At 39.2% G+C, this 24,258-nt stretch overlaps 4 protein-coding genes across 6 annotated transcripts; 2 read left to right on the forward strand and 2 right to left on the reverse strand.

The window, feature by feature from the left end:
- Nucleotides 1-2,527: 2,527 nt before the first annotated feature.
- Nucleotides 2,528-5,465, reverse strand: LOC107304795 (E3 ubiquitin-protein ligase RNF4-like). 3 transcript variants are annotated; one of them, XM_015840409.2, is made up of 5 exons: nt 5,302-5,465; nt 4,038-4,193; nt 3,836-3,902; nt 3,436-3,539; nt 2,528-3,062 (listed from the first exon to the last, which is right to left on the reverse strand). In XM_015840409.2, exons 2-5 carry the CDS (start codon nt 4,176-4,178, stop codon nt 2,838-2,840), a joined length of 537 nt encoding a protein of 178 aa, XP_015695895.1. In that variant the 5' UTR covers nt 4,179-4,193; nt 5,302-5,465; the 3' UTR covers nt 2,528-2,837. The 3 variants fall into 3 exon arrangements, with proteins under 3 accessions (XP_015695895.1, XP_015695893.1, XP_015695894.1); XM_015840407.2 differs by having other exon boundaries at nt 3,990-4,193; XM_015840408.1 differs by lacking the exon at nt 5,302-5,465 and adding an exon at nt 5,070-5,156 and having other exon boundaries at nt 3,990-4,193.
- Nucleotides 5,466-5,746: 281 nt separating this feature from the next.
- Nucleotides 5,747-9,404, reverse strand: LOC102705371 (RPM1-interacting protein 4). The gene is made up of 4 exons (XM_040526991.1): nt 9,200-9,404; nt 6,651-7,133; nt 6,383-6,574; nt 5,747-6,143 (listed from the first exon to the last, which is right to left on the reverse strand). Exons 1-4 carry the CDS (start codon nt 9,203-9,205, stop codon nt 6,114-6,116), a joined length of 711 nt encoding a protein of 236 aa, XP_040382925.1. The 5' UTR covers nt 9,206-9,404; the 3' UTR covers nt 5,747-6,113.
- A 2,470-nt stretch (nt 9,405-11,874) lies between these two features.
- On the forward strand, nt 11,875-15,470 carry LOC102715963 (ankyrin repeat and SAM domain-containing protein 6-like). The gene is made up of 6 exons (XM_015840328.2): nt 11,875-12,073; nt 12,743-12,810; nt 12,910-13,220; nt 13,524-13,598; nt 13,681-13,743; nt 14,977-15,470. The coding sequence occupies exons 1-6, from the start codon at nt 11,958-11,960 to the stop codon at nt 15,046-15,048; spliced, it is 705 nt and encodes a 234-aa protein (XP_015695814.2). The 5' UTR covers nt 11,875-11,957; the 3' UTR covers nt 15,049-15,470.
- A 1,391-nt stretch (nt 15,471-16,861) lies between these two features.
- Nucleotides 16,862-23,712, forward strand: LOC102715686 (UBX domain-containing protein 1-like). The gene is made up of 13 exons (XM_006659531.3): nt 16,862-17,802; nt 18,352-18,446; nt 18,769-18,845; nt 19,207-19,277; nt 20,102-20,156; nt 20,833-20,894; nt 20,973-21,054; nt 21,613-21,683; nt 21,760-21,841; nt 22,472-22,546; nt 22,622-22,696; nt 23,019-23,138; nt 23,231-23,712. The coding sequence occupies exons 2-13, from the start codon at nt 18,353-18,355 to the stop codon at nt 23,411-23,413; spliced, it is 1,047 nt and encodes a 348-aa protein (XP_006659594.1). The 5' UTR covers nt 16,862-17,802; nt 18,352; the 3' UTR covers nt 23,414-23,712.
- Nucleotides 23,713-24,258: the final 546 nt, after the last annotated feature.

Here is a 24,258-nt window from a genome sequence, read left to right on the forward strand (position 1 = left end):
AAAGATAAGACATTGAACTTTCTGTGTATAACATTTGTTTAAAAAACACCATTTAATAACTCGAAAAACATTAGTGCTAAGCCGAGGAAGAATATAAGAACGATCGTAAAAGAACATAGCCTATGATGTGTACATTTACACACTATTTGCAACATCCGTCTTAAGAAGACTCCATTTCTCTGATCTGCATTCTTTCTCCAGGTGTGATTCAACGGAGAGAGGATGAATGTGTCGTCTTATCTGTTGGTGATCGCTCCTGTCTCACTCCGTGAATGGAGCTCAGCTCAGCTAAGCTCTCATTAGCATTAGAGCAGCATTTGGGAAAGCTCATCTGCCAGGTTAAGTGGTTGTTTGGATTCAGATTTTTTTTAAGTTGCTTATCACATCGAATATTTGGATATTAATTAAAAGTATTAAATATAAACTGATAACAAAACTAATTGTATAAATAAACATTTTTTTAGAGGAACGCTTCGGTGCATATTACTTGTAGTATAATACTGTCAGTAGAACTAATCTCGTCCATTGATTTAAAAGGGTATTTTCGTACTTTGATTAATATTAGATTTGTATTTATTATTATTTTTATCACATTATACACAGATCAAACAAAGCCTAGCAAGGCCTACTTACTATCACAGTAAAAAAAGACGATATTGCTCTCTTAAAATTCTACTACACCTAAAATTGTTGATAGTATAATTTAATCACAACCGTCCAACAAAATTAGATCAGCGGTCTGGATTAAATTATACTACAAGTAATATGCACAGGAGTCGGCCTCAATATTTTAAGCCTAATTAATCTACGATTAGCAAATGTTTACTGTAGCATCACATTCGCTAATTATGGACTAATTAGGCTCAATAAATTTGTCTCGCGAAATAGTTTAGAGTATGAGATGGGTTTTAATAATAGTCTATATTTAATACTTCTAATTAGTATCTAAACGTTCGATATGACAGAAACTTAAAAAAAGTTCGGGGGAACCAAACGCCCCTAACTTGGATGTAAATTCAGAGCATATTCGCATATGTGCAAGATTCAAGGACGATCCAGGCAACATGGTCACTTTTTACTGATGTTGATACTATATGCAAACATTAAAAAAAGGTAAATTTTTCACTTTACCAGATCAGTTGGACCTCACTTGCTGTAGTGTAGTGTAGTGACGACTGATGAGAGCAGCAATAGGTCACCAGTCAGGAGGGTGGCCCACCGGCTAGGCTTACACATGGCCAGGACCCACAGCTCAGTGGGTTTGCCTTGCCATAGCCATTGTAATCTAGCTCTGGGGTTCATATCTTGATGAATGCTGATGGAAGGTTCTTTTATTTTTCAGACCATGATGGAATGTTCTTAATGTGCCATTGATCACACCTCATTATCCTCATGGCATGTTCAGGCCCATGCATTGGTCACTATGAGCATCTTCAGGTACATGAGATGAGTGAAGATCCAAGTAGTATGCACAATGATTTCATTAGCTCTTGATCTTGTTTGGTTTCTCCGGCCAACACATGGCTAATCCAAATCCAGACAAAGCCCAATCAAATCTACTGCAGCATCTGGTCCGGACAGTGCTGTCCTTGTACTAGCTTTTTTTGCTGATTGAAGTGGACTGTTTTTTTTTTAATTTTTCTTTGACCCTTTTAGGATTGGAAGGGCATATTGCCATGTGATATTATGCTGCACCCGGCAGGTCTCTTTGCTGATCCTCTTTCCTGATGGCAATACCCAAAGGAAAAGCAGATGAAAGAAGGCATGATACATACTTCTCCTAAACCTGTAACCTGTTAATTTGCTAGAAATGATGATGAAATTAAACTGAGAGCGGATCTTGATTTGGCTTCACCGACATGAATAATAATGCATATATAGACAGAAATGACACCACACCTAGTCCGTTTAGGCGAATAATCATGCATGCATACATGTCATTTTCTTGGATAGCTGAGCATGTTGTAGTCCAACTCTGACATCACTTCAGGAAAGGCCGAGCTAAATCGAAGCGGATAAGAGAGCCGATGGTTGAGGCATCATCAAACGTTGATATATATCTGGCCATTTGCTGCGTTCTGTACAGCTTTTCGGCTGAGCTAATACTCATTTTTTGTTAGCATTTTTCTTCGAACTATTAAACGATATATTTTGTAAAAATAATATAGAAGTTATTTTAAAAAATCAAATAAATTTATTTTTCAAGGTTGTAATAATTATTATTTAATTAAACATATACTAATAACGAGCACTGCTGCAGTGTGTCCATGCAGTTCAGGATGGGTTAGTACTTAATGAAGATCATCAAACGGTGAAATCCTAAGTAGATCATCAAATGATCAAATCGTAAGTGTAGCCATGGAGTTCCCGGTACGCAATGTAGCGTGCTGGGCTCTGTCCGCTTGATCCATGGCTCCCGTGGACTCGACCCGCCCTTTGTAACGATTGTAAAGGAATGCCATTGTTATGGTGAGCCCCAAGAGTCATGGAAAACCTGACACTTTCATTTTCAGAACCCACAAGAGAAATGCACACTATTACATACTCTCTCTGTTTGCAGTGTAACACTTTCTAGTATTATCTGGATTCATACGGATATTAATGAATCTAGACACATAAATCATATGTCGATGAATGAATTTAGCCAAGACTAGAAAGATTTATAATATGAAACGGAGGTAGTACAAATCTAGCCAATAAGCCAAGAATTTTGTTGTGCATTGCAATATTGTCAGCCTACAGAACTAACCAAGAAAGACATTCCCTCAATCGCCTAATTTTGCACATGAGGTGAATGTGCAGAAATGGAGTATTGGGGTTCAGGCCAGCAGAAAGAACTAATCAGCAGTCGCAGGGAGGTAAACACGGTGGAAGCCCCTCATGCCTAGACTCTTCCTACAAGTAGGGCATTTCTTCTGAGCTTTGATGGATGACTTGATGCAGTTCTCACAGAAGATATGACCACATTTTGTTGTGAACGGCTGGTCTAACTTGTTCAGACAAACAGGACAAGTAAAAATTGGTTCCTTTGGTGCTGTACTGATTTGGCCTACATTTTTCGCCTGTAAATGGGAGAACATATAACAAGTTGCACGCATGAGTACAAAACTAAGAAACATTTTTTTTTGTAACAGAGGTAATATGCATCAACATATACAACATGCTATAATTTTCCCAGGAACAATCACCTAATATTCTAGTGTTCATAAAAATAGAAACAATTATAGCCTATGCAAAATTTAGGAAGTGTAGAAAAGAAAATACAACATGAAAATTGTACAATACATTGATAACAGAAGTTATCTGCCTTAAGAAAAGGATATACTACATATACCAGCTAATGAGAAAATGCAATTATCATGACAGCATAAATAAGGTCAACTTCCAAATATCGATAACAAAGGTTAACGACCAAATAAAAACGAAATTAACAACCTGAAAACTGGTCCCTTCTTCCCTATCTGGAGAAAGGCATATAACAGGTGGAGCTCCCTTACAGTTGATGCCCCGGGAAAATATAGCTACAGCAACACCATAACCTTGGAGAACAGGGAAAGCAAGGAATCAGATGTCACATGATGAACATTTGTCTAGTATGAATCATAATTTTTGTTTACGTTGAATTGTCTTGTAATAATAATAATATATAATGGAGTATACAGGTGAAAAATCAAGTTTCAGTTTCACCTACATTACAGAATCATGGATTTGATTCAATGGCTTACGACCTTACGTCACTAGGAAGTATTCAAATGTTTTTGACTAACCCAAGACTTTAAAATAGTTTTTCTAGACTACAAGCTATGCGGAGTTCAAACATAAGCAATGAACTTACCTCCCTGGCCAGTATCCTTCTCCAGATCCACTACATCAACAGGGCGCCTCATAACTTTTCTGCTCCTCTATAAAAAGAAAACGTCAGCTTCAGCTTCTTATGAAAGTTTCAATGATTCATTAACTAAATTGAAGAGAGCAGAAAGGAAAAGTACTGTATCATCTAGCGCTTCAACATCAATGGGTGCGGTCTGTGTACCCACAAGGATCAAAGCCTCACGTTGGTTCCTAGTCTTCACCACCGGAACGGTTGTGTCCAAGTTTATAACATCAACGTTTTGCCTGGAATCATCATAGGCTCGCTTCCTCGAGCGTGCAGTTCTGACAGTACTCGTGCTTGTCATGGTATTTGGAATAACCTGGAAATCAGCAAGATACAATTACTTATTGCTGCATTTTCAGATTAAGTGCACTGATCCCCCTAACAGTTTCTACATGAAATTCCCATTTTTTTGGAAACATGCACAAGGTTCGCATACCATTGCATTAAGATGAGATAGGCAAAAAAAAAATAAAAAACTCAGATTTGCGAACCCAAGACACCCAAGAAGAGCAAAAGAGATTTAAAGAAAAAACAAACCAATACTGAGAACCTAAGATTTGGAATTAAGGGAACAATTCGACAATATTTTGGCAAAACAATTCAAGATGATAGATGCTTTCGGGCACTGGAAAAATCAAGGGTGGGTATTTTACAGAACCTGTCGAGATAATCTAATTAGGCAATTCTCCTGCTCCCTGCGGACTTAAAAGAAAACTACTATTTTTTTAGGTGTTGTCAAATATCAATCAGGATGATATCCTCTAATTTCAGCGCTCTCGATCTATACATACACACTCAAACTATCACATTGTTTTCAGAAGGAGATGCGCAACAACAATAACGAAAATAAATTGTAACAGAAAAGTTGGGGGGCAAACAAAAGGCCTGTTTGAGAGAGCTTCTCCAGCTGCAGCTTTTCCTAAAAGTTGTTTCTGCCAAAAGCAAAAGTTGTTTCTGCCAAAAGCTGTCCTAAACGGTCCACAGCTTCTGAGAATTACAGATTCTGGAAAATAAACTAAGAATTCAGAATCTGGAAAAGCTGGGTTTAGAAGCTTTTCTAGATTCTCAGAAGCTGAAAACCAAGGAACTGCTTCTCAGAATCTAAAACTCCCCAAACAGGCCTAAAATGGCTGACTACCAAGCAGCTACTTCTCATAATCTAAACCTCCCCAAACAGGCCCAAAATGCTTACCGAGACTGCTAAACCCCTAAACCCTGATCAGAGGGACATAAAAGTTTCCGAATCCGTCAAAATTCGCAACGAATCGAGGGGAATCAGCTTATTACTAAATCATGAACTGTCTTGGGCAGCCGGGGCGCACGAACTTCCGTGACGAAATCCAGAGGTAAAAAAAAAGGCGAATCAGAGGAGGTGAATCATGGTGGTAGTAAAGGGGAAGGGGATCGGCGAGCGGAAACCTCACCCGGATCTGGCTCGAGCTCGATCCAGCAACCAGCCACGGCGCAACTCGCTAGGGTTTCGCTTCAGGTTCGGGGACGGGATGGAACGGAACGGAAATGAACGGGTAGGTCTCGTCAGCGAGCGTTCGCGCGGATTATCATGAATTACTTCATTTCCATGGAAGGAAATTATACAAAACTTCCGTCCTTTGCGCACATATAAAAGGATTTCACTTATCTACATCCACGTATCCGTCCTTTCGACGTAAGAAAATTCTTTTATTGTTGTTAAAAAATATTGAGAGATATTAAAATTTTACACTAAAATAATACATGATGGTATCAAGTTTTATATAGTAAAATGTAGTAACTCTCAGTATTTTGTTAAAGAGGGTAAAGTTATCATAACAAAGAAGAAAAAAAATATTATTCATGGACAAATTCAGTTTCGTAGAATAATAGTGCCGGCCTGTGTATCCAAATGAATGAATGATTGGTATCTTCGTGCATAAGTAGGTACTCCAGCGTCTAAAAGGATTTGTGCTGTCATTAAGGGACAAACTAAATGACGATAAGAACAAAGAATCAGCCCAAACACAGACAACACATAATCGCTTTAATCTGTCATACAAGCATGTAAATCCAATATTGAAGGAACCAAACAATGAGACACTCAATCTAATGGCATTACAGCAAGCATGAACTATACTTTATATTTTCACTTCCAAACAAAAAAAAACCTATGACCAAATGCAATTTCGGAGGGAAATGACGATCCCCTTCTCTCCAAATTTACAATCCATCGATGGTAGCAGCATCAATGATCAATCCATCTTTATTTGCACCATCCAAAGCAGGAACATTTCTGCGATGAATCAAAGAAAAAAAAAGATAGAAGTTCAAATGAGATCTAAATGACATATTTATAAATAAAAAATAATTTACAAATAAAATTTTTATATATTTATTCTTAGTGATCTAAAAGACAATTCTAAAAATAAATTTCGATAAAATATTATAAAACCAACTAAATTTAAGGTTAAGAATATAAATTTTAGAAATCAACGATATATTGGCTCTGTGTTGGTTGGTGGTGTGGCTCACCGTGGAGGCGTAGTCGTCGTCGTGGTGCTTGGTGGCGGCGTTGCCGCCGTCCTTGCCGCCGAACCCCGCCGGCTTCGTGGACTGGGTCTGCTTCTCCTCCCTCACCTTGTTGAAGATGTGCGTGTAGCCGTCCGCCGACGCCGGGTTCGAGTCCCAGTCGCCGAACTTTGGCACCGCTGACCCCCTCGTCGGCTGCCATTGATGGCGACAAGAAGGTCATGAAGCTTGCAATGGCAGTCATGGCGGAGAGCAGAGCAAAAAGGCTTACTGTTTCGTTGCCTCGCGGGCCCTTGGCGCGGGACCGGTCGACGGAGCTGGGGACGAGGCCGCCGTAGCTGCCGGCGCTGTCGGAGTAGTCGGCCCTCGACTGGCTGTACGGGTGCAGCGGCGACGGGGACGGCGACTGCTCGACGCTGTACACGCCGCTCGCCCGCCCGCCTCTTCTCGCCGGCGTCTCGCCACCGGCGTGGCGGTGGTACGGCGAGCCGGCGTAGGGGTTGGGCGGCGGCGCCGGCGCGTCGACGCTCGGCCCGCGCTCGTGGTGGGACGGGGCGGCCGGAGGAGGAGCCCGGCTCGGCGACGGCGCGGCGACGGAGAACGCCTCCGGGTTCTCGACGGGGTCGTTGGGGTTGATCATCTTGCCACCGGCGACCTTGCCCTTGCGCGCGTTCTCGAAGTAGATGGTGTACGGCACGTTGCCGTCGTTGTCCCAGTTGCCGAACTTTGGCACATGGGCGTTCTTCTGCTGCTTCTGCATGCATTCAACCGGGAGGAAGAAGAAGAAGAGCAATCAGCCATTGCCGCCATGCATTTTCTGCCCCCCTCTCCGGCCACCCTCCGGCGAACTCCCAGTAACAAGTCACACGGTTCAAGAGAAAATTACACTGCTAATTAAAAAAGAGCAATTTTACGGCAGACAAGATACCAGGAGATACCAAAATTTCAGTGTAAAATTTAAATTTTTTTACCATTTTTAAAAAAGTATCTCAAGGTACTCACTTTTTAATGTAAAAGATGTGGTACCTTAAGATACATTGTACCTTAAGGTAAAATTTTTGATATCTTGAGATATTTTGTAAGGATGATAAAAAAACTCGTAAAATTTTGATATCTCTTGGTACCTAAATACTAGAAAGCATATGAGCGGCCTAGTACCGGTACCAAGAGATATCAAATTTTACACTAAAAAATTGGTACATCTCAGTACCTACTTAAGGATTATAAAATTACTCATACAAAATATTGTAGAGAATTCTAATTCTTGCTATCGACAAGCGGATAATTTTACATTTATTCCATGGCAAAAGTTTTTTTTTCGCAATGTTGTACCTCTCGGCGCCTCCTTAAAAATAAAATCGTTCCAAACACACACCAGATGATTTGACACGTTATTGATCTAAAAGTTAAAAAAAAATTCCTTTTATGTGTCAGATTCACTTCTACAAGCAGCCACACAACTCTGAATTAAAAATAGATAGGAAAATTAAGCAAACATATCGGGATTTTGTGTTCAAAAATCAAAAGCCATATAAGGGCATTGCTGAAGTAAACATTCAGACTGAAGATGCCAACTTGATGCAGCTGACTTGCTGAGTCGCACGTACTACTGCCTACTACACGTACTAGTGGCTGTATATGAGCAGTCTGACCAGAGAAAAATTAGCAAAAGAAAATGAAGACCAAGAACAGGTCATGCACACGCTGCATATACCCGTACTAATCAAATGGAACGTGCTGGTTTTTCTAATCAGAGTTAAGCTAAATCGATCACATGGTGTGGTTTCACAACTTGGACTAATCAAGCAGGCTGGCCAGACAAGACCGGGCTAAAGCAGGATCTGAAAATTAATCTCCTCGGTGTCAATTGTCAAAGCTTCTGGAGCACTGACAGCGCAAGGTTGGTCTACCTTGCTGACACCCTACGTTTCGTTCAGATTACAGAAAAAAAAATGGAAGAAATTTCAGGTCAAAGAGCCACAGATGCATGCATGATGCAGCCACCATTATCTATTTATCTCTTCAGTTTTGGGTATATACAATTCAATCTTCAGGTAAGAACAAATTGTTGAAAACAAATTGATTATCCAGGATGTCATATTCCAGTGAGTTAAGCAGACAGCATCTCTGGTAGTTTGCTTGATTGTGGTATGAATACTATTGGAGACAGTACTACATCTTAATCTTTTCTCAAATGGAGAAAAAAAACTACGACTTAATGTGATCGAAAGATACATCTCAACTGTCAAAGAAGACTTGTTGCAAATTAACATGTCAAGAGATTCCTTCGTGCACGCAAGAAGAAGAAATTAAAAGTTAATCCATACCATTCAAGTTTTGTAAACTAGGTGGGTGGATTCAAGTTGAACACAACTACACATGATCAGTTTTCCAAGAGCGATCGAAATCATGAAATCTGTGTTCTAACACTGGATGGCAAGAAAATAGTCATGATGATCCTGCAACTTTTCTTTCAGAAAAGACTACTCTGTCTCGTTTCCTTCATGGAAATCGGAGGTTTCACCCCTTGCTAAAAAAAAGGGGTTCTTTCAGAGATTTCATGTTCAGATATCGCATCCAAAAACCATGGACAGATAAAACGAGCTGCTTCGAAGCTATTCAAGAAAAGCGATAACTGTTAACCTCGAGAAGCTTCAGGTTCAGAAGACATCGCATCCGAAAACCATGGACAGGCCAAACCTCAATCCTACACCTAACGAGTTGCCCGAAAACTGGAAGGGAATACCTTCAGAAGCCAGGGAAGAGCACGCACGCAAGAACAGAATTGGAGCAAGAAAGGGATCGAGCAGGGGAGCTTACAGCCATGGCCGTCGAGGCGATCGGCGACGATCACCAGCGAGCGCGGAGAGGCCTAGCAGCTAGCCGGCGAGGAGGAAGAGATCGAGAGACGATGGCTATACGTGTCGCGTTGTGTTCTTCCTCCTTGGAGACGGGCAGGCAGGCTAAGCTAAGCTATTAGCTAAGCAAAGCTTGTCGTCAATGGAGTGAGTCCTCGCTCTCAGGCCGGCCGGCTGCAGGCAGGGCTGGATTATAACTCCACCAAAGGGACCCGGAAGGGTTGAGCCGTTCGCAGAGTAGGAACCTTCTTTGCTAATTAGCCCTTCCTTTTCTTTGATTTTTGCATAATAGTCTCCATAGTGTCACTTCACTTCTCCCTTTATGATGATTAATTGCCCTGTTTCATAGTATAAATCTAGCATGTCTAAGTTTAACCAAGATTCGTATACAAATGTAATAACATGGCACAACGTTAAATTAATTTCATCAAATCTATTTTTGAATGTATTTTTTATAATATATTTATTTTGTGACTAAAATGTTGCAAATGTTGGAAAATAAACTACTATAAAAAACCCAAAATCAAAATCAAAATTATATTTTAAAATTAAAATTTTAGCTTATAATATAAGCATAAGTGAAAAGATGAGGGATATAATTTTCAGTGGTCATAGAAGATTGCCGTCCCATCTTTTTGCTTATGCTTATAAGCCAAAATTTAAATTTTTAATCTTAAATTTGAAGATAATTTTGAGGATTTTCACTGTATTTATTTTTCAACATTGTCTTTTAGATCGCTAAGAATATATATATATATATAATTTTTATTTATAATTTTTTTTGCAAGTATGTCTTTTGACTTTTTCAATAAAAAAACAAACAATCACCCTTGCAACACACTTTTTTCCCTAAAATGTATATGTTACTACCTAAATTTAAATTCTAAAAATTAATTTTAATTTTTTTGTGTTTTTATCATTTATATTTAAGTTGCTAAGAACATAATTATAAAACTTTTAACCACAAATTATTTTTTGTTGATAATACGCCGCTTCGTGTATTATTTGCAATTGGCCAACCGTTGGGTTCTTTGATCAGAGCCAAGTCCATCTTATAACTTACTAAAAGCTCAGGGGTCTAAGTGTAAAACAATGGTCAAATGAATCCGTTGACTAGCTCCCTATTAGCAAGCGCCACTAGCACGAGCGATTTAACGCCTTAACCAAAGTTGGCCATCTTTGACCACTCGCCGGCTCGAACGGCTGGCCACTCGCTGTCTTCTTCTTCTTCTAATTTCCCAACGAAATAGATGGATGGATCGATGCTTCCAAGTGCTAAACCCTCGATCTCATTATTTTTTTCGTTTATAATTATGCTCACGCACGAATTAACCGTACGATTGTGCCCTGAAAGTATGTATTCCCACTGTATTATATTACAATTTTTTTTGGATGATAGGCTCATTATTATATTACAATTCACTTTAAATTTGTTTTGAATCAAAATTTCTTAATTTTGAGTATGTTTACTAGGGGAGGAGTATGCTTTAATTATATGTTTTTCTTTCAGAAACCCAAAAGATGATCCCAATATGTCTTTTTTATGCTGAGAATACCACTATATTTTATATAAACTCGGTTTATGTTTAACTTTTTTTAGAGAACACAGTATAACACACGCTCACAAGCACACGCATATGTTTGACTTAACAAGAAATAAAACGTCTCACGAAGTGCTGCTACAGTCTTGCTAACAAGTTAACCTTCCCCAGGCTCCCAGCCGGCGACCAATGACGACCTACAGCGGCTGCGCCGCTGCCGCCGCCGGCAGCAAGCACGGCGGCGACTCGTTCCTCTCTGGAGTCCAATGCTGACGGCGATCTACCGGTCGTTGCACCGGCCGTGTCGTGCTGCTGTGACAACGTCACAACGACGATGACGAAGATGCCAACCACTGCTAGAAAACATCATATTTGGATGGTGATCGTATGTTCTTTATACGTATGGTCTTGCAATTTAAAAATAAAAACTGAAAAACTAAATACAATAAGAAAAAACCTTAAATTTAAAATCAAACTTCAGATTACAAATTTAATTTTGGCTTATACGAACATAACGAGCAAAGACAGGGCCTTGTATTTAGACTCTTTTTTTTGCTTACGCGGCGGGCCAGTCCGCGTGTGCACACGAAGCGTTGACGTGTTTGGCTGTTGAGTCCTTGGCAAGTCAACGCGCCCGCGTGAGTGTACAGGTGGATTCAATATTATTTCAATGGTTGGTAGTCGTTGGGTACAAGTGGCTTGAATTGAATGGTCTCTTCCCTTGACCACCCTTGCTGAGTCAAACTTTGGGTTGACCCGTTTTGTTTAACGTGGTATAATTTTGGTCTTTGCTCGCCGTCAAATTTTTACAAACTCGAGCAAATTCAAAAACCAACGAACTCGAAGTTTCGAACTGATTTCAACGGTTTCAGTTTGGTTCTTTAGACTCGTGGAACCAATTTGGCTGGGCTAGTTTTGGGCCAGGCCAAAACTTTGAGCCATGGGCTTTTTTAATGGGCTTCAGAATTAATGGCCAGCCCAATTGCTAAAGCCCAAGCCCACTGTATTTTTCCCTCTAAGAAAAACGAAAATTATATTTTTTTTCTTCTGAAGAATTTTTTTTTCGAGGAACGCCTCCACGCCTCCCCTTTCTCCCATTCCGCCTCCTCCGGCCTCTCCACCGCGCCCCGCCTCGTCGCCGGCTAAAACCCTAGGGGCTCGCCTCCGCCCGCCGCCGCCATGTACGCAGATAGGGTCTCCGGGAGGAAGCGCTCCGTCATGGACCGCCTCGGATCGGGCGGGGGTGGTGGTGGTGGTGGCGGAGGCTCTCGCCCGCGGCCTGACTCCGCGAAGAGGTGAGCCTTCGAGCTCGCTTGGCTCGCATCGTTGGTTGTTTTCTACGGTTCATGCGGTACGAGATGTTACGCGCTCGCCGCTTGTGGTTTGGATCGTATGGGAATCGAGGTGGGTTTGAGAAATGTGGCTCAGGGCGTAGATGCTAGGGAGTTCGTGGTGATGGTAGCTTTAGAACGCACTTGAGTGAGCCCTTTGCATGCTCATTCCAAATTATTTACTTAGGTAGTTAGGTGTACAATATGGGATCCGACCAGCACAGTGATCAGACCGAGAGGAAAATGTGTTATTGTTTTTGCTGCTGCATATGCGATTGACAGTGACCTGGTGGAATACTGCATTCGCTTTGAAATTTGTTTTGAAACTGGAAAGTGTGGCATTTTGCACAACTGTGTCGTCCGTTGTTGTTGCAATGAGCCTTTGTCGTAATCTACCAGTCTATATGCGTGCATGCCTGGGCGTAGTGTTGTCACCTTTCTTGTGTTGTCTTGAGCTATTGCATCATAAGTCATGCCTGAGTGGCTGCATCACTTCTGTGCTTGCACCTCATATATAAGATTCACAAAATCGATTGCTATTATCAATTGGTTTGTTTGTTCCCAGACTAATTTGAAATGCAGATGCATAAAAATCCTATCATTTATACCTGGAGTACATTGATGTTTTAACAGGTTTCGTCAGGCAGATGGGACATGGAGACGTGAGCTTTACATGGACCCTGTGGGAGTTCAAAGTTCATGTAAGGGACATTGTTAGAATAATCTTTAAACGTAACCATTCCTTTCTGTTTCCTGTATGATGATTGACTGATAGCACAACTTCCACTGTGATGATGAAGCTGGACTTACTTCCAGAAGTACTCAAGCAAACCAGAAACCACAATTGCAGCAAAGCACTGAGGTTACAAGGAAATCCTCAGTTCCAGATCTTCGTGACAAGCTATCTGGCGTTCAGCACCCTCAGTTGAATAGTACTGTTCAGATCCCAAAGTCTGTACCGGAGATTTCTAAGAGTGCAAAACCTGTTCAAAACAGGGGACCTGTCCAAAAGAGGGAACCTGTCCAAAAGAGGGAACCCCCTGTTACCACCACCCTTCCTGCTACTAAGAAAATGAACGAACCATCTGCACCAAAGCAATCCCAGGAAAAGGTAATGACATAGTTACTATGCTTCCATATCTGTTTTAGTCTTTTAGATTAATGGGACGGTAGTGTAAGGTTTTGAATACCATGGTCTTCTCGAGCATTTAATGTTTCTGTGACCTTTATCGTGAATTCTTATCCTTTTATGTTTAACCTTATCGCTGCTTAATCTGCTTGACTGCTTTCAAAAATACAAAACCTCATCTGCATATTATTGTACCAATGTCATTATCCATCCAGATGATTTTCTGATTACTTTGGATTTCATATTAGTTGAATGTTTTGATAATGTGTTTTTTTATATGTGCAGACTGATTCCTCGCTTGAGAGATTGCTGAAGTCTCTTGATCTAGAGAAGTATTCTATAAATTTTCAGGCTGAAGAGGCATGCTTGATTTATTTGAGCTTTCAAATTTTTTATGTGCTGCGAGCATATTATGTTTCATTAATGCTTAATCATTTTTCAGGTTGATATGAAGGCTCTGCTTCACATGAATGAGGAAGACATGAAGTCTTTAGGCATTCCTATGGTACCACAAGAATTTAGATTGGAACAGTGTTTTACATGCAGTAGCTAGTCCATGCTCTTTTTTCTTTTCTTTTCAAATGAGTGTCTAGGTGCCTCTGCATTGCCATCTTTCTTACGTTCTTAATTTAAATATGCAAGTTGGTAGAGTATGCTTATGTTACTGAATATTGCCTTGTGTTGCAATGGCTTTTTTAAGAAAAAACATTGTGATCAACCCGTTTTTGTCATCACTTTCTACCTATCTCATCCCCAGCATAGTAGTATAGATAACTTCCCTGAGGATTAACTCATCTCCTTTGTCTGTTTGGGCCTGTTGGGGTGGGACTAGGGGTTATCTGTGCAGAATTATTACTTAGATATATCAAATTATTTAGAATCATGATGCATTCTTAATAAGCTCCTTGTCTTTTGCTTTTTTCTTCTTGTTAGATATATGATCTAGATCAGTTACTTGTCCATATTTCTGGTACGTTTTTTAATAGAGATGAATGATGATTCTCTAAAATGAATTTATATGGTATAAGCACTACCACATGTGCCTTTCTATACTTTTTCAACTATTAGATATTCTCCAATGATGGATGGAGATTTGGCAATAGGATTTGCTTTTAATAATTTCTTCTCTTCTGAATTATGATGGCATACTTTTGTTGTAGTGATAGATGCTGCAAACTTTGTAATATTTGGCTCTAGCTTCTTATGAAGTAAAGGCCGGAACACTTTTCCCATTATCTATCTAAAATAATAGATATTCTTCAAGGTTTTAGTGTTCTGCAAATGATATTTCGTCTATATATGACGCACGTCTTGTTTCAGACAAAGCAACTGCAAGTGAAGTAGGCTATCTCCTGTGTGCTATTTATTTTCCTTTTCTTATATATATCTAAGTATTCCTTCAGCATGGCTCTTTTCTCTCCATTAAAAACTTCATGAATGATGCTCCGCAAAATGAACTGCCTATAAAGTCTGAAATTCAGCAATTCTGATGTGCCCTGAGTAGATACATGTCAGTGTTGTGTCCTGTCTATGCTATACTGTCTACGCTATACATGCATACCTTAACGCAACTGAAAAATTGCTGGGTTGTGCATAACATGTTGTTTGCAGTCTACTTACATATTTATTTTCAAGTTTTTCCTTGGTTTTTATGAATTGTGATATCACTGGGTTGTGCATAGCATTATATGCCTTGATTCTGTGCCCGTATTTATTAGATATCTTGATTTGTTTTCAGGGGCCTCGGAAAAAGATACTGTCAGCATTGGCTTCCAAAAAGAAGTCATCAAAATCATTACCTCCCAGTTGAATGATGCGTCTTTAAACCTAGTTGCTAGATGACATGTTGATTTGGATGTCTGCACTGCCAGTATCAAGTTGAGTAACCAACCTCATTGCCTGTAAAAGATTCCCATTGAGATGATGTACAAATAGAAAAGTCTATGGTCCAGCAATGCTCTTGTGAGGCAACTAACACAGCTTGTCAATATGAGTTATGTTCAGATATTATGCGGATATTTTGGATGCCAAGTTATGGTGCATCGGGATTATTCCCGTATTAACGCGCACTGCTAGGGAGACAAGGAGTATTATTTGTATCAGCTTTGGACGATTTTCCTGATTTTGCATATGTTTTTCTTAGCTTGTCATTTATCTTTTCTCTTTATTCATAGTGGTGGTATGACGATAAAATTTGGAAGCTAATATTCTCAGATGGAGCTGTGAGGTTAAACGAGATATCTCAACTTGCATTGTTTCACTCATTGGAAGAATAAACGGCATTACTTATTACCAATCAAAATATAATTAAAACTTTTATAGCGATTCAAAACAAAATGTCATAAAATAAATTATAAATAAAATTATAAAATCAATTCTAAATTAAGTTGTAAAATCAATTTTGCATTACAAGTATAAGCAAAACAATGTGGCCATCCGTTGGTCGATTTTTTTTTAAAATCTTTTTAATAAATAATTTTATTACTAAATCTTGAGAGATAATATTTTTACATATGAATCTTTTGGCCACATCAGTATTAGTGATATGATAAACCAACGTTACCATGTAAGCTAATTGGTGTGGGAGACAAAAGTTATCACATCAGTATCGGTGGTGTGGTAAGACAAAACTGTCACGTCAGTATCGGTGGTGACTCTACATGACCGCGTTGGCTAGCCACATCAATTTTATCAATTTTGGTGGCATGGTTAAATGATGAAAATATTTTCTCTTGGGAGTTAGTAATGAAATTATTTATTAAAAATGTTTAAAAAATAAAAATAAAATTCCTGTCGGCGTGAGAGAAGTGGAGGGAGGAGGAGCTGGTGGAGCATCAGCATGGGCTCGGCCCAGGAGGAGAAAAGTAGATGGGCCTAAACTGTAGCAGTAGGCTACGGCCCAAAGTATCTCCCAAACCAAGAGACCATCAATCAATCTCATCAATATAGTCAAATCCTCGAGGTTGCGAGATCATCAATCCCGCGCCCTCCGGGGTCGAATCTCGTCGGCGATGGGATCCGTGCTCTCCGCCGCCCACGCCGCTCTGTGCGCGTTCGTCGAAGCCCGGATCGAGAAGGCGCAGGACAGGAGGCTGATGGCGGCCTTCCCGGGCCTGGTCGACCTGCCCGCCGAGGAGCGGGAGGCGCGGATGCGGTGGCTGAGGTCCTTGACGCGCCCTCGCCGAGGGCGGAGGCGGCGGCGGCGGAGGCGGAGGAGGTGGGGTGGTGGGCGTGGCTCATGGGCGAGAGGCAACAGCCTCCCTCCGAAGAAAGGTATTCTCCTTCTCTTCTCCTTGTTTCCTTTAATACCACGCACGTATTCTGATTGTGTGCTGTAACATGAATCAGGATGTGGAATGTTCCGATAATTCGCTGCAATTACCACTTTCCTCCTCACAGGATGACAGGAACAAAAGTGGCAAAGGAAGTTCGTTTTATTAGGAGACAAAAGCGGCAGAGATAGTTACTACCTACTTTTCATAATATAAGATGTTTAACATTTTTTGTTGCAACGTTTGATCATTTGTCTTATTTAAAAATTTAGTATAAATATAAAAAATGACAAGTCATGCTTAAAGTTCTTTTGATAATAAAGTAAGTTATAAGCAAAATAAATAATGTTTTCATAATTTTTTGAATAAGACAAATGGTCAAATATTACAAACAAAAAAGTCAAAATCTTACATTATGAAACGGATAGAGTAGTTTTATTCGGAGACATACGTAGGTTCTATATTCGTAGGTAGTGCTAGTGTTCTTGTTAGCTATGAGAGAGAGAGAGAGAGAGAGAGAGAGAGATTGTATATCCGTAGGTAGTGGTGCTAATGTTCTAAGCTGCAGGGGAAGTTAGTTAAGGGAGACTATAGATTGTTAGATAGTGGTGCTAGTGTTCGTAGTATCTATTGACCTGTGTTTCATCGTACCTTGAACAATACAGTAAAACACTACGTTCTCAATTTCTTTCTCTGTTTCTAGTCTTTGGGTCTTGGTTTTTAGGCCAGATTCTACTGTGTAGATTGCTTTCTTATGTGTTATTGGACAATTTGCTTTGCTTTGGTGTTTCATCAAACATGGGACAACAGTTTCAATGGAATCGCGGTTCTCAAGGAAATAAAGCTCACATATGTCCATCTTTTGAAGCACAGGAACCTAACAGCAAGTTAAAATTTATTCCCCAGTAGTCCCATTGCCTTCTAAATTGTTTGATTTTTTATGCGCATTTCACCTAGAAGAAGTACCCAATCCAGCTGTTAGCATTGGTGTTGATTCAAGAGGAAATACAGCTGTTAACATTGGTGTTGATTCAAGAGCAAATACTAAGTAGGAAGAAAGGTATAAGTAACTGCAGGAAGAAAGATGTCACTAGAGTCTCTGAGGAAACCAAAAAACCATCTGGGAAGAAAAGATAAGAATGAAGTGCAGAAGAAGCAAAGCTTTGATCCTCATATATTTTTTCTTACCTCCCTCTGCATTTGGAGTAATGCATTGCTTTGTGCACTACTTATAGAGGATTCGTACAGCAACCTGGCTTAAAGTTTGAAGGTGAAGAGAAAATTTGAAAAAGGTAAGAAATTTTATCCATCATTCATCTTGTTCGTGCAGCTAAAAACTTTCAGCACTACCTTCTTATTCGAAGTTCTTTCAACATAACCTGGAAAATGCCTGAATTTCCTTGCCCAGTTACATGCAATGTCTCAGCACTTTTCAGTTCCTTAACTGTGTTGTATTGCCTAGTTCTACATTATGTTTATTGGGAAGTTTATGGTTCACCTATTCAACCAGGTATGATGATTAAGGCAAATAGACTAATAATAATATTAGCATAAAGGCATTAAACTGTAGAATCTTGTAGCTGTCCTAAACATGAGTCAGAAGTATTTGCATATAGATCTCTCCGTAGATATCTGATATTCACTAACCAATGACATTTTCTGATTATCTGTCCTTAATGGACTAGTTTGTAATTTAAATCTTTAAATTTTATGGGATATCTAGCTTCAAGTGGACCATCTTTTTTCTCATGAGAGTACTGTTTATAACTTTTTAACGCTTCTAACTTTTCCTTTATGACCAATATAGTGTTCTTATTATTGTTCATATATGTATCTTCTAGGATGTCTATCCCACAAGTGGACAACAGAATGCTTGGTGAACTTGAAGTTATGGGATTCCCTGCCGTCCGTTCAATTAGGGCACTCCATTTTTCTGGTATGTTTGCTTCAAAAGGAGTAAAGGGTAGACATATTGTAAAAATATATTTTATGGTACGTTGATGGTTTAGTAGTATTTAACTGAACAGTACAGGATATATAATTCCATTTATGATTGCATGGCTTTAAGCCTGTACAGTTACACGACCAATCCTATTTATTTATGTATACTAGCTATTTCAGTCATGGCAATTGATACATCTGTTTTTTAGGTGTCTTAATTTATATGAATTTGCAAAAATTTTCTTGTAAATATCCCATATATCTCTTTAATACATATCTGAATTGATTTGGTTAAAATAATCCATTGTCTTTATCAGGTAATTCCAATATTGAATCTGCAATAAACTGGCTTCTGGAACATGAAAATGATCCAGACATTGATCAGCTACCATTGGTAGGTTATTTCTAAGAATTCAATTGATCTTTATGAGTTCACTGAAATATGCATTGTTTTCCACATTGGTGGAATAATTGTCATAGGGAAACCTATCATAAGTTTTTCAGTTAAAGCATTTTAAAACAGAGCTCTCCTCTGTTTATCAATTACATGGTATTGCATTTGTGAATTGTTTTTTCTAGTTTGTACATGCTCATACAAACAAGCATGCTGTAGATATTAACTGCATAGATATTAGCCCTGCAGTTAATATTCTTTACTATAGAGTGTAGACATATCCACATTGTCATGTAAAATAATGCTTTTGTTAATTTTAACCTTTTGTTCTCACTTCTGAGTACTTACTTTAATTGTCTAGATTCCAAGAGAAATCAACATTGAATGTGGTGATACACCAAATGAAGCGAGAAATGACATTCAAGGAATGAGGTCAGCTCTTATTCCTTAAATAGTTTCAGATGTGAGCTGATAAAATATCAGAGTATTATTTCAGGAAAAATATTGAATTTTCCTTCCCTGTTAAATAGCTACATAATCAACCAAGGAGTCTGCACTCTACAAATCCACTGTATTTTTCATGTGGTAGCAGCCAAACATGTCAAAATAGGGTTGTAGGTTCAGAATCACGATATACCTCATGAAACAAGCTGTCTTATTGGGGGGTGCCCCATAAGAGCATTTGACCTTTGACACTGTCCTTATAATGGTTATATGTTGCTATGTGAACTTGTTCTTTAGCCTGTCCACTTGATGAATTTGCGCAGTTCTGAGATCATCCATTAGGAAAGGGCTTCGCAGGTCAAAATACTAGTTCTCCTAACTGGTACTAGACTACTAGTACACTGTAGTATGTGTTAATTTCACCATGCATTTTTATCATGCCTTATGCCATTGTTAAATGCTTATGTTGCAAAATTCAAACAAGTGGAGATAAAATGTTTGGCTGCGTTCGGTGGTAGGGTTAGTAACCTGAGTGAAACGTAGCAGCAGATTAATATATGACTAATTAATTATTATCTATAAAAATATGAAAAATGGATTGATATGAATTTTTAGGACAACTTTAGCATAGAGATTTTTTTTTTGCCAAAATGTACCGTTTAACAGTTTGAAAAGCATGTGCGCGGGAAACGAGAGAATATAGGTGGGGAAGGATGCCGAACACGACCTAACTCAAAGAACATTCTGGTCGGCATTCTTTTCTTTGCTATGTGTTGCGTGTAAAATGTGTAATGGGCATGGTGCTTTTGTAGGGCTAATGCCCAGGAGAGGAAACCAGAAGAGTCAACAGCAGCTGGAAGACAGAAGGTTTACTCGGAACTTGTTCCTAATTTTGACGTCTTAACCATTTCCCATCACATCAGCATGTTATGGACAAACCCTTTATCGCCATACCTGAAGGACTAAAACCTGCAAAATGCATCACGTTTAGGCAACTCTTATAGGAATGGTTAAACAAGGCGGCAGTTTGCATCACTCCAATTTTGTCAGAACACATCCTCAGATTCAAAAAAGGGACTTCTAATAGTACATTGGACAAAAAGTTGTGTGTAAGAACATACCCTGCAATAGCAAATATTTTTCTCATGTCCTTGTCTCAAAATTATAGTTGATTTGCATGGTTTGTATATACTATTCAGTAGTCTACTGTTATTGCATTATGCAATTTGGGTCATTGTTGTATCTGTTTTACAGCATAACTAGCACGATAATGATGTAAAATGCATATGACATAGAACATTAAGGAATTATTTAAGTATAATTTGCGAGTGTATATGATTGACAAAGGATATCGATCAATTAGTGGGCTACTTTACTTTCACCGTTACTGTGTAGTTTGAAGGATGCCAATATGAAACCCATTTCACTTTCTAGCAGTTTGTTATTTTACCTGATTAATTGACTTGGATTCTGCAGCCAATGCTTTATAGTTTATACTTCATAATCTGTTATCACACCTCACACCTGAACTTCCTGTATTTAGGAGACATCACAGGTAGAAAGGGAACATGATGTAGATCAAAACGAGGATGAAGTCAGAAGGAGGTATGTAATTTGCTTTGGACAGATGTTATTCCTGTGATGATATTGTTTATCGCTCTGGTAAGTTACTGTGCTTTTCAGGATCATAGAATTGTACAAGTCAAAACAGGATGGTCAAGAAAGAGAAAGAGGTAGAATCCGGAATCAATTAGAAGAGGATAAGGTCTGATAAAACAAAGTGCACTTATTTGGGTCTTATTTTTCATCTCACATCATTTTGGCAACCATGCATCCATGCTCCTGCGCTGTCCCCTTTGGGATGTCATATTCATGTGATATGCTGCCTTAAGCCCTTGAAGCAGAAAGCTGCCAAAAAGTGTTAGGGAAATTGAATTGGAATTATTCATAAGTTCCTTATCATGTTTTTTTGCAGCATATTCCGAATCCCCAATTGTTACTGGATGATAGTTTAAGCATGGTAGTTGAAGGCTATAGTATACAACGTGACTGGAATACTGTTTGTTCAGAAACAACATGTATCTGTTTGAATTTTTTAATTTGACTGCAAGAATGAAAATTGATTACGACAAACATATATGTTATGCTAAGTAATAGAAAGCGAACCATACAGTCTACATGATACAAGATATTAAAATATACTATAGCCGACAGTTTGTAATGCCGACATGATGGGTTTTTTTTCGAGAGATATTGTTGGACTGCATCACATCTTTCAACCTTTCCTGCCATGCAAAACTTACTTTCTTCATATATTATGAAGAGGGAGAGGATTCGAACTGCTAAAGAACTTATGGAAGCAAAGAGGACTCTTGAAGAAAATCAAAGAAAACGGTTTGTTTCATGTGTAACTTGTATGTGGTATTCCAACTCGAAGGTGCTTACTTAAGGCACGATTGTTTTAGTGCAGTTTGATGGAGAGTCGAAAAGGAGATCAAGAGGAGGAGAAAAGAGCAAGAGAGAGAATCCGGCAGCGCATTGAAGACGATAAGGTCCCCTTAATCCAATGATTTTAAGTTTTAACTACTCTCTCAGTTTCATATTATAAGATGTTTTGGTTTTGTCTAGATTAATTTATGGATCAATATACATGTTATATATATATATATAGACTCATTAGCATATATATGAATCTAGGGAGAGCCGAAAAATCTTATGTGTAACGAAGGTAATTCTATTTTGGGAACTTCAGAATTTCCCTTCATCAGTTTTTTCAGTTCAATCCAATGGTTTATAGGACAGTGAAATTGTTTAATTTGGAGTATGTTTTTCTGAAACAAATCCATCGTAATTGTGTTTTTATTGTTATTGAATATCCACATTGGTTATGTTATCGCTATGTCTGTCACCTCAGAATACAGAGTCATATGCAGTAGTACAGCCTACATTCTATAATTTCTGTTCATTGCCTGACCTCCAGAAACCAGCTAATAATTTGATCTCCTTGGCAATGGAGCAAACCTACCATGTAATTACCAACTCTGTTCTACGATGATATAACTTTTTGTCATAATGTGATCATAACTACTCCATGACCAGAGTGATAATTTTATTATGCTTCAAAGACATTCTATGTTACGTATTAAAATACCAAAGAGCATTAAATCCTTTCTCCTATGCAGGCAGAAAGAAGGCGAAGACTTGGTTTGCCACTGGAAAACCCAGCAGCTTCAGTCCCAACCATAACTCCAACGAAGGTCTCAATTTCATAGAACCTCTATTTTGATAAGCACACCCTTAAAACAACATTGCTTACCTTTTTTGCTGCTCAGATGAAACCTGTTGAACCTGGTGTGTCATCAGAACAACTGAGAGACTGCCTACGAAATCTCAAGAAGAATTACAAGGTAAAATGGTATCCTGATTGCAGATACGAATCATGCCTGTGATCCTTTTTGACATAGAACCATTGAGCTATTGACTGTTGTTGGCCATTGTCGATCTGATCCTTCACAACCATGATTATATTTTATGTTATATATGTGTTTTCCTGCATCAATATTCAAGCAAATGTTGTTATATGAGGTTGTGCTCTCAGGCTTTGTTTTATTTTCTTAGAATCCAACAATTTGTGCCTCATAAATGCAAAATAACACTGAATCAGGCTGCAGATCTTTGTGTCATGTTTCAGAAACCAATTCATGGGTTACAAATCAACTTCATTTGTAGGATGACACTGCTAAAGTCACAAGAGCATTCCAAATACTGCTGAAGATAATTGCCAACATAATGAAGAACCCAGAAGAGGAGAAGTTCAGGAGGATTCGGCTAAACAATCCTGTTTTCAAGGTATCTACGAAACACAATATGCTTATCATTGTTTCAGAACAACTGCTTCGTTCAATTTTTTTTGTCCTTAGATCCACCATTCTCTTAAACAGGAAAGGGTGGGCAGTCTGCAAGGAGGTGTAGAATTTCTGGAGTTGTGCGGATTCATGAAGCTCACAATCAGCGGCTACTTGGTGATGCCGAGGGATAAGATCAACATGGCACTTCTCAATGCTGCTGGAGTTGATGTGGCATCTGCCATCGAAAACCCCTACTTTGGGCTACTCTCCAAGTGAATGGGAAGATCACTTCAGCTACTTCATCATGAGGAGGCAGCTGCTGCTCCTCTACATAGTACAACCCTACTAGTGATCAGTGAATGGCCGTCTCTACAAATGGGTCCATCACAGCTGCTAGAATCTGTTTTCTGTCGCTCAAATCCCTGTACAAAAGCTTTCGGTTAATTTGAAACGGCAGATCTAACTAACATCTGGGAAAACAACTGATGCTTCCCAAGTTGTAATACTTGCAGTGTGTATTTTCGAAAATCAAAATACATGCCACAGCTGCAATGCTGAAAAATCTGATATGTACAGTGTGATGCATTGGTCTTTTTTGTCTTTCCTGTTACTGGCTGACAAGCAGATCAGGGCCGTCCATCCATGTAAAGCGACGGCTTACAAAGAGCTGGTCGCTGTTGCTTGTGAAGAGAGACATTAATTGGGTTTTTGTCCTCCAGGGAGAGGTGTGAAGCTGCACTGCTGCTGCCGGCACATGACATGCTTGCCTCAACTGTACTGTCTGTACTGTACTTGGTGGGCTTCAAGTCTGGCAGATGGGAGAGGAGGCATCACATCCTGGTCCTCTCCTCTCATCTCCTGGAAGACAAGAGAAGGCATGTGGATAGCAGTGCAGGGACCAGCAGCAGCCTAAACTCTGAAACTCTGAAGACAACTGGAGCTTGTTGACAACAAGAAGCTGCTGCTTCTGCTGCTGATACTGATAATGATGAGTTGGTTCTAATCATCTCACCATTAGTAGGATCTTGAAACATGATGTATATATCTGTGTGTGCAAGTTTGTCTTGGAGCAAGGTTAGCTAGGAATGTTCTGTATCCTCTTCAGGGCTGGAACTTGGATG

Source organism: Oryza brachyantha, chromosome 8 (assembly GCF_000231095.2).
Source record: "Oryza brachyantha chromosome 8, ObraRS2, whole genome shotgun sequence".
NCBI classification, from domain to species: Eukaryota; Viridiplantae; Streptophyta; class Magnoliopsida; order Poales; family Poaceae; genus Oryza; species Oryza brachyantha.